At 37.6% G+C, this 15,417-nt stretch overlaps 1 protein-coding gene across 1 annotated transcript in view; it reads right to left on the bottom strand.

Moving 5' to 3' along the window:
• The window catches only part of LOC102832228 (membrane-spanning 4-domains subfamily A member 6A-like), a 64,042-nt gene that overhangs the window by 39,244 nt on the left and 9,381 nt on the right, over positions 1-15,417 (bottom strand). The window contains exons 4-6 of the mRNA XM_006876473.1: positions 12,937-13,122; positions 11,241-11,300; positions 10,420-10,548 (exon numbers count right to left, since the gene is read on the bottom strand). Coding sequence (XP_006876535.1) covers positions 10,420-10,548; positions 11,241-11,300; positions 12,937-13,122 — 375 coding nt within the window. The remainder of the gene's footprint in view (positions 1-10,419; positions 10,549-11,240; positions 11,301-12,936; positions 13,123-15,417) is intronic.

Below are 15,417 nucleotides of genomic sequence, written 5' to 3'. Positions count from 1 at the left end.
ATGTAAAGAAAACAAACATCCTCACCACTGGCACAATAAATAACATCATAATAACCACAAAGTGGGTGGCTTTAAAAAATGGGGAGTTGAGAAGTAAGACATCTTACTGACACAATTTTAAGAAAAAAATGAAGGAGTGATCAATGTCAGCAAATATTATCACATTACATGTGTGATAGCTAAGGATGCAGATGAATGGAAGGATGTCAGGTCAGTCCTTTCCAATGCCCTGAAAGAATAAAGTCTTTTTGGTCTTTGGCCTTGGATCAGAGCCTGAAGAATCATCAGAGTTGAAAGCAGCAGGCACACATTGTACACCATTAACAACTCAGGTGGCAATCAGAGTTATCAGTGGCAAATACACTGTTGTTATTAGGTAACACTGAGTTAATTTTCACTCATAGAGACTTCTTGTGATAGAGTAGAATTACCTTGTAATGTTTTCAAGGCTGTAATCTTTACAGGAGCAGTCTTTCTCCCATAGAGCCACTGGATGGATTCAAGTTCTCAGTCTTTTGGTTAACAGTTAACCACTTAACTGTTGATCCACCAGGACTATTCACCCTATTCACCCAAAATCGTGTTTGGATCATAGTTTCTAAGTCTAAGAGAAGCTAAGGAATACAAGTGTAAGAAGAAGGCAAGTGGGTTAGATCTGAAACAGAGACTTCCCAAAAAGAATGCTGGAAAGTAAGAAACTTGCATCATTTCATTGACAAACATAATTAAGACTGTGAAAGCAAGACATGATTTGACTTTGAGATTGCAATCATTTCAACTTAATTGAAATGGAAGTTGGGGGTAAAAAAGCATCATAGGGAATTTCCAATCAAAGGCCAAGTTAAATTTTTAGTGATATGAGAGAAACAGCAACATCAGTCTATATAATCCCAAGACCAGAAAAACTAGATGATGCCCAATTACCACTACCAGTTGCTCTCAAAGGTGTTACATTAGAAAGTCTCAGATAGAGCTGGAGACAATGGGTAACAAAACTCAGAATCATGAAAAAAGACCAAGATTTCAGGTCAGATAGAGACTAGTGGAACCCTGAGACTATGGCAATTGGTAATTCTTCAAGTCTAGAATTGAACACACTCCTGTGGCTCAATTTTCAGTCAAGCCATAGGTAGGTATATTGGGGTATAACAACTAGTGAGATACACACACCATAGAATGGTCAACCACTCAAGATTAAAACAGCAGCATTTACCTAAGGACAAAATTCATACAGGTGATAAAATAAGGAGAAATGAAAACAAGAAACACAGGGCAGAGGTGGGATTTGTTGTTTTTGTTAGATATGGTTGAGTCAGTTCTGACTCATAGTGACTCTATGGACAACAGAACAAAGCACTGTTCAGTCTTACGCCATCACCATAATTGGTACATTAGAGTCTATTGCTGCTGCCATTGTGTAATCTATCTCTTTGGGGGTCTTCCTCTTTTTACTGAACCTCCACTTTATCAAGTATAAAGTCCTTCTCCAGGGGTATTACCTCCTGATAATATGTCTGAAGTGTAAGAGACAAAGTCTTAACATCCACCTTCTAAGGAGCATTCTGGTTGTACTTCATCCAACACAGATTTGTTTGTTCTTCTAGCAGCCAATAGTACTTTTAATATTTTTATCCAACATAAGAATTCAAATGCATCAGTTGTTCTAAGGTCCTCCTTATTCATTTTCCAACTTTCACATGTATATGAATTGATTGAAAATATTATGACTTAAGTCATTAAATTGACATCTTTGCTCTTGAACACTTTAAAGAGGTCTTGTGCAGCAGATTTGACAAATGCAATACATTGTTGGAGAAGAATATGATATTTGGTAAGGTGGATGGTCGCAAAAAACAGAGGAAGACCCCCAGGGAGATAGATTGACACAGTAGCAGCATCAGTGAGCTCAAATGTAGCAGCAATTATAAGGTTGGCCCAAGACCAGGCAGTGTTTTGTTCTGTTGTGCATAGGGTCGCTATGAGTCAGTACCAACTCGATGGCACCTAAAAACAACAGCAATATATAATTTGATTTCTTGACTGATGCTTCCATGAGAGTTGATTTTGGATCCAAGCAAAATGAAATTTTTGACAACTTTAATCTCTTCTCCATTTTTCATGATGCTATTTATTGGTCCAATTGTAAGGATTTTTGTTTTCTTTACAGAGAGGTGCACTCCACACTGAAGACTGTTTCTTTGATCTTTATTAGTATGTATTTTAAGTCCTTTTGGTCATTCAGTATCCCCTTGTTCTTGTTGAGCAATTGCCTCTTGGTCTATATACAGGTTTCTCATGAGCATAATTAAACGTTTTGGAAAATCTATTCTCATAGTTGTCCATTGTTTGTCATGATCCACACAGTCAAGAAAGTCAATAAAGCACACAAAAAAATCTCTCTTTTATATTCTCTTCTTTCAGCCAAAACCCATCATTGATTTTCTTAATTCTAATGATAGTCCTTTTGAATCTGGGTTGAATTTCTGGCAGTTCTCTGTCAATGAATTTTAATTATCTTCAGCAAATTTTTATATTGAAGATTTTGCCCATGGAACTCTTCAGTATTGCAAGTTAAGGCTTTTACCTTAAGAAATGCTGACTGTGCCCTTCCCTTTTGGTTTTCTAACTATAGGTCTTGGTACATTTCATTATAATATTTGATTGTATTCCTGAGCTCCCCTTTGAAATTTCCTGTTCAGCTCTTTTACTTTCTCATTTCTTCCATTTGCTTTGGCTTCTCTACACTCAATAGAAAGTGTCATAGTGTCTTTTGACATGCATTTTAGTTTTTCATTCCCTCCTGTCTTTTAAAATATCTTTTACTTTCTTCCTGTATGATGCTCTTGATATCGTCCCACAACTCTTCTGGTCTTTGGTCATTAGTGTCCAATAAATATGTCAAATCTTTTCTTGAGATGATCTCTAAATTCAAGTGAGATGTATTCAAGGTCACATTATGGTTATCATGGAGTAGTTTTAATTGTCTTCAACTTAAACCTGAACTTGTTGTTAAGTGTCATAGAGTCAGTTCTGACTCACAGTAACTCAATGAATCATGGAAACAAGAAACACAGGGAAGAAGTGGGATTTATTGTTATTGTTAGGTGCCACTGAGTTGGTTCTGACTCATAGCAATCCTATGTACAACACAACAGAACGCTTCCCGGTTCTGAACCCTTCTCACGATTGTGAGAGTGAGCCCATTGCTGCTAGTACTATGCAAATCCATCTCATTGGGGGTTTTCCTCTTTTTCAGCGGATCCTCCACTTTGCAAGCCTGAACTTACATATGAGCAATTGTTTGTTCTTTAGCCTTGTTTGGACAGTTGTTACTGAACTTCTCTACCATCCTTTCCCACATATGTAGTCAATTTGACTCCTGTATATTCCATCTGGAGTCCTGGCAGTATAGGTTAATGCACTGGACTGTAAAGTCAGTTTGAACCTCAAGGTCAGTATATCAAGATCAGCAGTCACTCCTTGAAAACCCTATATAGGGTCTCTATGGATAGGAAATGACTTGATGGCAGCAACATATTCCATTTGGTGAGTTCCATGTGTATAGTTGCCTTTTATGTTGTTTTTAAAAAAGTTATTTTCAGTGAATAAGTCATTGATCTTTCAATCTCCAGCATCATTTCTATCACCGAGTCCATATATTCCAACTATTGATCCTTCCTCTTTGTTTTCAACTTTCACACCATTCATCAGTAAATATCAATACATCTTGATAACTTGCTTCATCAATTTTAGATGGAAGAAGTTGTTAGAATTCTTCAGTTTCATAATCACTGGCTTTAGTGGTTCATGCATATTGAATAATAGTGACGTTAGCATGTTTTCTTGCAGGCAGATGGCTATTATTCTGTCACAGACAAAATTATACATCATACTAGATTTTTACATCATACTAGATCTTTGAATGTTCTTCTTGACAATGAGTATGACATCATTCCTCTATAATTTGACATTCCCAGTAAACCATATAATTATCAGATTCAAAATGGTCAATACCAGTCCATATCAGTTCACTAATGACTAAGATATCTATCTTTATGCGTGCCATCCAACCTGAGGGGTTCATCTGCTATTTGTAAGGTTTTCAGAGGCTAAACATTCAGAAGTAATCAGCTTCTCCTTCTTCCTAAATTGTTAAGTGCCATCGAGTCAGTTCCAACACATAGTGACCCTTTATAGGATTTCCTAAGAATGGCTGATGAGTTTGAACCATCTACTTTGCTGTTCAAACAGACCTTGCAGTCCAGTGCTTGTTCTACAGTACCACAAACCCAACTGAATCCTATGCACCATGGGTCACCCTGCAGATATTTAAAATGCCAGTGATATGGCTTCCAGCATGACAGCAACACACAACAACCATATGACAAACTGATAGGTAAGTGGTGCCTAGGTGAGATAAGTGGTGCTAGATAGAGGTGATTGCAAAAAAGTGCATGATTTTTTAATGTAAAATTAATGATCTGCTTTATAAGCCTTCACTCAGTTCACAACAAAAGTTCAAAAATAAAAAGAAATACTTCAAGATTTTGATGCCTGTGTAAAGTAAGGTTGTGTATCAACTTGACTGGGCAAGGATTTTCATAGGTTTGTCAGTTAAGATGTAGTAATCTTGAGATTAGATTACATGAGATCTAATATAATATATTAACTCCTATGGCATCTACTATGAACATTCACTCAATTGAAAGGATGTGTCCTTGGGATTAGAGTCTGCTATCCATATATGCTTATTGCTGGGTCTGAATCCTGCATCTGGCTCCTCATCCACATTTCAGTTCTTTGGACTTGGACCAGTGACCTGTTCTGTTGCCTGCTAATCCTAGGAGTCTGCCATTTTACCTGGCCAATCTACCCGTTTGCCATCTAATCTTGGGTTCATCATCCCTGCAGCTATGTGACTCAGAAGACTCAAGCCTGATTTCTGGCCCATCAATTTAGGACAACTATATGGGAGATCTGGTTTGGTGCTGTAGATCATCCCTGGATTGCTAACTGCAAAGTTAAACTCTCCAGTTGCTCTTGGAAACCCTATACAAAGTCTCTATGAGTTAGAACCAGCAACTATGTGAGCCATTTCCCTCCTTTAAACATCTCTTTACATATACCTATGTAAGCTTCACTGGTTTTTCTTCCTAGAACAATCTCACTTATGCAAAAATTCCATTGAAAGCTTTGCTATTGTATGCAGCTGATCTTGGCACAAGAGTTTTCACACCCATCAAGCAAAAAGTTTGCTCAACTTTATTTTTTTAGTCAGAAATATTTGTATTGAATCAGTGGCAATGTCTGTGGTGTTGGTTACTGCTTCTGCTTTTAATCGTCTGTCTTCTTCAACTAGGAAATCAACAAGAATAATTTTTCCTCATGAATTGATGCTGATGGTGTATTACTATGGGCTTCATCTTCAACATTGTCTTGTCTCTTTTTAAAATGAGTTGTCCATTTGTAAACTGCTGATTTATTTGAAGCATTGTGCCCATAAACTTTTTGTTAAACATCAGTGACTTTACCATTCTTCCACCCAAGCAGCACTTTAAATTTGATGCTTTCTTGTTCTTCAGTTTTAGTAAATTCATGCTGCTCTGATAGGGGCTCCTTTCAATATGATGTCATATTTTAATTAGTGTCTCAAACTAGATCCCATTCAGATATGCTATAACAAGCTTGTATAATTTTATTTTGGTGTGACACATTTTGAAATCCATGCATAGTTTTTTCATAATATGTATTTTCCATAAAATTTTGAAGATCCCACCTACGTGGCCAGCCACATATAAAAAACCATGGTCAGCACTTTTTTAGGACTCTCTGGATTCAGGGTGTTCTATTAGGGTTCCTGATGAGAGACATAATATGCATTACAGAGAGAACGGGAGGACAATTAGAACCAGGAGCAGACAACCCAATAGGCAAGGAAAACATGGGTTTACTTGTACTTGTTTACTAATTTGTAATGAATAATTTTTAAATTTTCACTGTATTAAAGATTCTTCTTCTAAGCATGGCTGGCATCTGTATGTCTCCAGCCCCACAGTACCTTCCTATAGAATAAAAGCCTCTTCAACTTTGCAATCCTTGTCAAGGACAGAATACCCAATAACCAAGGTAAAAATTGGTTTGCTTGTACTAATTTGCTAGTCTGTAGTGAACAGTTTGACATATTTAAACCCATGTGAAATTCTTCACTAGTTGTTGTTGTTGTTGTTAGGTGCCATTGAGTCAGCACCGACTCATAGTGACCCAATGCACAACATAATGAAACAATACCTGGTCCTGGGCCAACCTCACAATCATTGCTACACCTGAGCCTGTGGTTGCCACCATTGTGCCAATCCACCTTGTTGGGGGTCTTCCTATTTTTCTCCCACCCAAACATGATATCCTTCTCCAATGACTGCTTCCTTCTGATAATATGTGCAAAGTATGAAAGACAAAGTCTGGCTATCCTGGCTTCCAAGGAGCACTCTGGCTGTATTTTTTTCCAACAAAGATATGTTTATTCTTTTGGCAGTCCATGATACTTACAATATTCTCCTCCAACACCATAGTCCAAATGCATAAATTCTTCTATGCTCTTCCTTATTCACTGTCAAGCTTCCACATGCATATGAGTTTATTGAAAATACCATGGCTTGGATCAAATGCACCTTAGTCCTAAACTGACCTATTTGCTTTTAAAGAGATCTTGTGCAGCAGATATGCCTAACGCAAAATTTGTTTGATATCTTGACTGTTGCTTCTGTGAGTATTGATGGTTGATCTGAGCAAAGTGAAGTCTTTGACAACTTCAATCTTTTCTCCCTTTATACTGATGTTGCTTATTGGTCCAGTGGTGAAGATTTTGTTTTCTTTACATTGAGATGCAACTCAAAGCTGTGGTCTTTGATCTTCATCTGACTCCTGAGTGTCATTAAGCCAGTATAGGTTTTCTTTTCCCCCACAGAGCAGTTGGTAGATTGAAACTGCTGTCCTTGAGGTTAGCATCCCAACGTGTAATCACTACATTACCAGGGTTCCTCCCACAGCTTTTTCCACTTGGTAGGTGGTGGTAGGAACAAATTACCAAATTACCAATCTTTCATGTAGAACCCGAGCAATGTTGTGCCATGAGGGCTCTTTTTAAACTAGTCTGTTGTTAAGTGCCATCAAGTCAGTTCCAACTCATAGCGACCCTGTATAGGGTTTCCAAGGAGCAGCTAGTGAGCTTGAACTGCTGACCTTGCAGTCTAGTGCATTATTCCACAGTTCCACACCAGCACTCCTAGCCAGTCTAGAAAATGGCCATTTACTATTTAGACCTTTTGGTAAGTCAATCTTAGGTAAATCAAGAGACTACCCATTAAACACATATTCAACGACAGAAAACAAAAAAAGATTTTCTTTTTTCTTTATTTTAAATTTCCATGACAATTTATTAAAAAATGTCTACATTCCAGGGGACTCAAACTTTGTTTTCTTGTAATAGCTGAATTTCACATCTGGCAAATGTTTTCCCTTTTTTTTTCTAAGGAGTCAATAGTTCTTCATATCCAGAGTTAATCTCATTGGATAGATTCTTGGTACTCTGAGGTGAGAAAAACACACTCTAGAAGAAACAAAATATGTTGGTTGTTCAGACCTCATTCATGTTCAATTGAAGATAAATTTTTATGCCATTTATTCCAAACTGTGTCTACAGAACTCATAGCTATTACAAGACTAATACAGCACATTATTAAGTCCTTCAAATACAAGTGGTCTCTGATTACTAATGAGATCTGCTCCTGAGTGTATTTAAGTTAAATTTTTAGGTAAGTCAGAACTGATGCATATGGTTCTAAATTTGCCTTATGTTAGTGAAAGAAAAAATTCTCCATGATTTAAGAGTTACACACACAGCAAGTAAAAGTGATTATGATGAAGAACTCCTTGCAAGTAGGAGTTTTAGCTCAATGGATTCAAAGTGAAGGCAAACTTATATAAGATTAAAGGACAAGTATCAGTTTTTACTCAATGGCACCTAACAACAACAACAATCAGTTTTTATAAGTCGGACACTTGCAACTTGGAACCTAAGTCTAATTACCACTTCTCAACCTAAAATTCATTCACTTTTCTATTTTAAAAAATCCTACAATTAAACAATTTTGTTCAGTTACTTCCATTCATGTTTTGTGTAGGGGGATATGCCATGGAATTTGATTCAGCAGTATATTAAATTCAATCCCATGGGCTATCTTTTAAGGGAAAAAATAATTTTAAGATTGTTGTTGTTAAGTGCCATCGAGTCAATTCTGACCCATAGTGACCCTGTATAGGGTTCCCAAGGAGCAACTGATGAGCTTGAACCACTGATCTTGCAGTTCAAAGGACTTTGCAGTCTGACACATTAGTGCACAGAACCACACCAGGACAGGGGATAAAATTTAGAGCACATGGCATTTGTTATGTATCATCAAGCCAACTTTAAATCATAACAACCCTATTGTTGTTGATAATTGCCATTGAGTTGGTTACATCTCATAGCGATCCTATGTATGATTTCTAAGGACTGGCTGGTGGGTTTGAACCATCAATCTTACAGCTAGTGGTTCAGTACTTATCCTACTGTGTCACACCAGGCCTCCCACAACCCTGTAAGAAAGGGTAAAACTGCCCCATAGTGCTGCCTAGACTGTAACCTTTACAACAACAAATTTCTTGTCTTTTCGCCCACAGAGTCTCTGATAGGTTCAAGCCACTGACCTTTCAGTTAGCAGTACAGTGCTTAATCATTACACAATCCTTACAGGGCAATTACTGAATCATAGATACAAATTTACTGTTAAAGAAATTTGTGTTTCTGACAGAAAGTGTTTCTGCCTGGAAAGATGACAACCCAAATTCCAGTGACAGTGACACAGAGTCATGGTGTCATGCTGGGCAAGTCTTTCAGCTTCTAAACCCTCAGTTGCTTTAAGTACAAAATGGGAGATTTGGACCAAAGGATTTCTCAGTTTCAACTTTTTTTACATCCTGTTCATACTCAGCTAATCAGTCACTCAGTTGCCATCTGCTCTCCTCATCTATATTCCATTATCTCAAGTGTATCTCATGACCAAACTATGGTTCTTTATGCATCTTTTGTTGAAATAGTTCAACACAACCCAAAAGTTCAGATACACCAAGCAAACGTCAATGAGTCCACAAAGGGAACTTGAGCAGGAATACAAATTTGCTATCAACTACATTGGTCTACTGATGAGTGGAAGAGGGGGAAAAGCAGCAATGAAGAAATGGGCTGAGTTCAACCACATACCCTAGACTCCTGTTGACCTGGAGATAAGAGAGAGAAGAGGAAGTATTGGTTGGTACAAAGTGCGGTGAGACCTGGGGACACCTGACATAGCCAGAGAGTGCTATAGCTGAGAGTGAAGCACCCAGCTGATATGAAGTGAGGGGAGATACACAAGAATATCCAAACTTGCAGATAATACCCATTTAGCCTAGCCTTGATAATCAGAGCTTGACTAGAGGAAGATAAAAATGAAAATATTTTTTGATAAAGGAAATGAGGGTAAATTGCTACAATTTGATGAATTTGACCTATATTCTTGGAGGTAGTAGCTAAAAATACCAACAGAGAGGGAAGGAGTCTTCACATCAAGTGTCAATGCTACCCTCTCTGTATACAGGATAGATAGGAACGGGCAACTTAGACATTGGCTACCTAAAATGAGGGGGTGAGAAAGCCACAAAGTGACTGGCTTACAAGATTTCAAGAGGGAGTTTAGTTTAAGAGTATGTGGGGGAATATAGAGTCCTCACTGAATAGTTTTAATCTTGTCTAGATGGGCCTGGTAAAAAGAGATGGGGATAAGATTTTTATGATTCAATAATGAATACTTGTTATCATGACTAATTGCAACTGTCAGTCACAATTGTGAAGGTAGAAGTTTTGTAACAAAAATGGGGGAGTAGTTAATCTTACAGTCCAGAAACAGAAGACCCTAGGACCATCAAGGGAGAAGAGCAAAAGTGTAGTGCGGGACTTTATCCACGGAAGCAGTGACATGAGAGATGGAGGCAGAGATGGGGACATGGAGAGAGGGAGCAGTTTAGGACTCTAGATTCAAGGAAAGAAAGGGACTGAGAGTTGGCGATCAGGAGGTAGACTTGCAGAATGTGCCCTTTAGTAGTTTTAAATGATTATATATGCCTTAGTGTTTAAAAATAATAATAAAAAAAGAGCTAAAATGAACAGAGAGAAATACTGTTAACTGATGGTCCATGGAGGGGATTATAATCATTGTAATGAAACAAAGTTTGTTTCATGTAAAAAAAAAAAAAAGAAAAAAAAGTTGAATGTAAAACTGATGATCTTCCCTGTAATCTTTCACTCAACTCACAATAAAAGCATTAAAAAAAACAACAAAAAACCTCAATGAATCCAGCCAGCATACTCACCCCAGAGAAGCCAGAGTAAATATGTTTCCTCCATAGCACCGTTGCAAGCACAGCAAGACAGAACTCCAGCACAGTGAAAATCAGCATCAGAGACAACACTCCCTGAAATTCATTAAATAAAAGGTTAGTGATGCTTAAGAGAACCAAACCTTCAGGTCTTGTTGAGAGTTGAACACAGAGAGGAACACTATGTTATCAGGAAGAGAAAACTTCTCATTCCAAGCCTAGTATTTGACTCAATTCTTTGAACAATTTGCTCATTGAGAGGAAGGGGATGGACAGTATTTAAATCAATGGAATCACTTTATATACTTATGGCTTGACAGTAGTTAAGTCAATTAACTCACTTTATACACTCAGCTTGGCAGTAATTAAATCAACTGATTTTCTTTGTACACATGTGTCTTACCTCTCTGAGACATACCTGGTTCTGGTCATATTGTTTCTTAGGAGCAGAGTAGTGTAGTTACTAGCCCCCAGGACTAAGAAAGAAGAGCCTCATCTTTACCACTTAAATAGTTGTGTGAACCTCAGCAAGTCTTCCCTTCTCCAGTTCCATATCCTCATTTGTCAAGTGTGCATAGGATTATTTCCTTCTCAGAGATTTGTGAGGGTACCATGATGACTCGACTATGCAGGCCCTTGGTAAAAATTGGTATCTTCTACATAGCTTACAAATTTGATGAAATTCCTGGGCATTTTGTGATTAGTTAAGAGTTAAAATAATCATGGTAGCAAACTGCCGGAGTTGCTACCAACGCAACCCAACAACAATAACAACAATAGAAAATTACGTTATCACTTGAGTTCCACTGTTTCTGTTCTAAAACATCCTTCATACAAGACTGGACCAGCTGATAGAACAAGTTTTCGTACATACTGGTTAAAAAAGACATGCAATTTGTCTACATTAAATGTTGTCTCCACAAGAAGTGCAGCAGAATCCCTTTTGTTTACAATGTAAAATTAGTCCATCATGAATTCATACTTTATCTACTAGATAAGCCCTTCCAAAATTCCTCCCCAGGCTTTTTCCCTGAGGAGGTGTTATCTCTGCCTGTTGTTGCTTTATTCCAATTCATTAACTCCATTTGCATTTTGCCTTTTCTCATTCAACTTTTCCCACTAAATCATTAACTTGGGAAGAACCACCAAGACCAAGCCTACAAGGAGTGAAGTGGAAGCATGGGCCTTATCCACACTTTTCTTTCTAGTTATCTTCTAATGGTGCCCTTGACTTACATCACTTTTATGATCACAGAAGAGTCAATATTCTACAACCTCTTTATTTTTATCTTTATTATTGTTTCTTTTTTATTGTAGTGATATATAGACAACAAAACATTGGCCATTTCAACCATTTTACTTTTGTTTTTCTTATTAACTCTTGATTTTTATTTTGACTTTCTTCCCCAATGTATTGCTGACCATAAATATGTTCCTATATGTTCCTTTTTAAGAGATATTATTTCTTTTAACCAAACTTCATCGCTTTCCTTCCTCCAAGAAGATAGAGTTCCTTCCCAATCATTATCAGTTCACATTCTCTATCTTCTTATGTTTCTACTCTAAATTTAAAAGACCCTATCTCTATAAGTTATTAACAAATAAACAAGTGTTGCCATCTTACCTGATAGAGTCTTGTCATCATTGTGAATATTGAAGAAGTAGCCTTCACTTTCCAAATTCTGCATTCCTCACTGCTAGTGTCTGATCAGTCTAAGTTAAAACCCCATCACACACTTATACCAGATCTCTTTGTTGTCATTGCCTAATCATGTAGACCTTTCTGCTATCTTTGCCTATCCTTATTCTTTATTCCATATATCAATATATTCCATATAGTCTATATATGGAGTCCTAGTGTGGTGCTGTGGGTTAATGCTCTGGACTGCCAAGTTTGTTTGAACCACAAGATTGACAGTTCAAGCTCACAAGCTGCTCCTTGGAAACCCTACAGGTCACTATGGGTAGGGACTAATCTAACAACAACAACATATATCAAGATTCTTGTTTTGACAGACTCATATTTTATGCCATTAACAATATATCAATTTGATTACTAAAGAACTCCACTGAGAATAGGATAAGCACTGGACTGCAAACCTCAAGGTCATCAGTTCAAGTCTATCAGCTGCTCTGTGAGAAAAAGATGAGGCCTTCTCCTTCTAAAAAGATGTACAGCTTCAGAAACCCTATACAGGTTCAGTAAGAGTCACAACTGACTCCATGGCATTTAACAATAACAACAACAGTAATTTTTAGTGTTTTTTTTTACATTTAGTCTTTGATTTTGTTGTATTGGGCTGTAATCCTACAGCCCAGCACCTTTATCGCAGTCATTTAATCCCCTTTTCTTTACATAGCCCTGAACTTCCTCCAAATGCCCAAACCAGAAGGAATAGAGAAGATTTCAAAAGCAAGGAGAACAAGAAGCTAAGGCTTTCAGAAATTTCGTAAGGTTGCAAAATTCCATCTCAAAATACTTACAGTCACACTGGTGGTGGCCATGGAGCAATTATCAGAATGATAATAATTTCCAGTTGGATTAATCTCTTTGTCTACTTCACAAATCTGTGAGGCATGGTCCAAACCAGCTAGGCTGATAGAGAGGAGAATGAAACCCACTACAGCACATAAACAGCTTAAGATGTTTGCAATCAGGCTGCTTTTAACCTAAAAGAGAAAAGGTGTGTAAGCATCACTCCTGGAAAACAGCAAATGCATCTATTTGCACCTCCTTTTTAGAAAATTGCACTATTTTTTTTTTCCTTGTCTATTGACCTCAGGATGTCTACAATTGATCATATACTGCTTCATGCCTAACGAAGTCTTTGGACCTATAAGATAAATCTTGGCTGAGTAAATTAATAAACAGAAAGTTAGCTGCTAGGCAGGACTTCAAGAAATTCTGGTGGTGCAACAGTGAAGTTTGCTAACCAAAAGGTAGGAAATCTGAACTCACCAGACACTCCTTGGAAACAAGTGGCAGTTGGTTTCCATAAAACTTTACAGCCGTAGAAACACTGTGGGACAGTTATACTCTGTCTTTACAGAGTTGCTATGAGTGAAAACTGACTCACGGGCAATGGATTTGGTTTGAGTTTAGGCAAGACTTCTGTGGGAAAAAAAAAAAATGTTGCTTTCCTAAATTCCTTAACCTGAACAGATAGCAAGACTGATAAGGTTATACATTCAAAATCTCTAAAAGTGTATGATCAGAAGCAGAGATGTGAATGGACCATCTACAGTTCCTGCCTTTCTCTACTCACTCAGAAATCCCTGGTGGAAGCATCAGCCACACTGAGGAGGCAGATGAACAATTAATTCGTCTTGCACACCTATCCATCCACAGAAAGTCACCCCTTCTCAAACTCAGGAGAATCCTGGATTCTGGGGAGGTGTATAATAGGTCATATCCAAGGCCATATGTGAGGATTTTTGTTTCTGTTTTTTACATTGAGGTGTGCAACCCTTACCAAAGGCTATGATCTTTGAACTTCATCAGTAAGTATTTTAAGTCCTTTGTGCTTTCATCAAGCAAGATTGTATCATCTGCATATTACAGGTTGTTTATGAGTCTTCCTCCAATCCTGGTGCCATGTTTTTCTTCAAATAATCCAGTTTCTCCAATTATTTGTTCAACATGCAGATTGAATAATTTAAAGCCACTCAGTGTTCCCTTGTTTTGTTCAAAAAAGTGCCTCTTGGTCTATGCAGAGAGTCCTCATGAGCACAATTAAGTGTTCAGGAAATGAGTACATTTCCCACAATGTTGATAGTGTGTCATGATCCACACAATCTAAAACAGTTGCATAGTCAATAAAGCACAGATAAACATCTTTTGGGGTTTCTCTGCCTTCAGCCAAAATTCTTCTGATGTAGACCAGCAGTTATTTCCCTTGTTCCACATCCTCATCTGAACTTGGCTTAAACATCTGTCTCTTCCTTGTTGATGTGCAGTTGCAGCTGTTTTTAATTATCTTAGCAAGATTTTACTTGCATGCAATATTAATGTTATTGTTTGATGATTTCTAAATTCTATTGGGTCACCTCTCATTGGAATGAGCACAAATATGGATCCCTTCAAATCAGTTGGTCAAGTAACTGTCTTCCAAATTTCTTGACACAGATGAGTGGGTGTCTCCACTCAACCAACTTAAAAGACTTTTTCATTTTTTTGTTAAAAATCTGCAATTAGCACCAGGTAAGACTAAACATGATCCAGATTACTCCTAATGGTAATCAGTGAATCCTCTTACAGAGAATATTATGGGAACAATTTTCACATAAGAACTGCAGAAACCTCTTTTTAAGATTTGGAATAATACTGTTGCTTTTTGGAATGGCTATGATGGTTTTCTATTTAAATTATATGGTTTTCTACATCGCCATGCCAATGATTACTTTTGGCATTTTTATTTTCATCATTACTGGAGTGATAGACTTTTATGAAGAATACTGGAAAACAGACCACTTGTTTACTGTCCAATAGGAAAGAAACTCCTAGGCACAGTACTGGTGAATCAAGACAAAACTGTAACAGTGGAAGAGCTAATAGCTGAGACCTCGCTATGTTGTTGTTAGGGGTCATCAAGTCCATACCAACTCATAGTGACCCTATCCACAACACAACAAAACACTTCCAGTCCTGGGCAGCCTCACAATTATTGCCACGCTTGAGTCCAATGATGCTGCTATTTTGCCACTCCATCTTGTTGGGGGTCTTCTTCTTTTTCTCTGACCCTCCATCTTACCAAACATGATATTCTTCTCCAGTGACTGGTCCTTCCTGACAATATGTCTGAAGTATGAGAGATGAAGTTTAGCAATCTTGGTCTCCAAGGAGCACTCTGGCTGCACTTCTTCCAACACAGATCTGTTGGTTCTATGGGCAGCCCATGGCACTTTCAATATTCTTCTCTAACACCATAATCCAAAGGCAGCAATTCTTCTATGATCTTCCTTATT

The sequence above is a fragment of the Chrysochloris asiatica genome, unplaced genomic scaffold, assembly GCF_000296735.1.
Source record: "Chrysochloris asiatica unplaced genomic scaffold, ChrAsi1.0 scaffold00381, whole genome shotgun sequence".
In the NCBI taxonomy this organism is placed as follows: Eukaryota; Metazoa; Chordata; class Mammalia; order Afrosoricida; family Chrysochloridae; genus Chrysochloris; species Chrysochloris asiatica.
The sequence above is the reverse complement of the archived record's forward strand: the minus strand, read 5'-3'. Positions and strand labels throughout refer to the sequence as shown.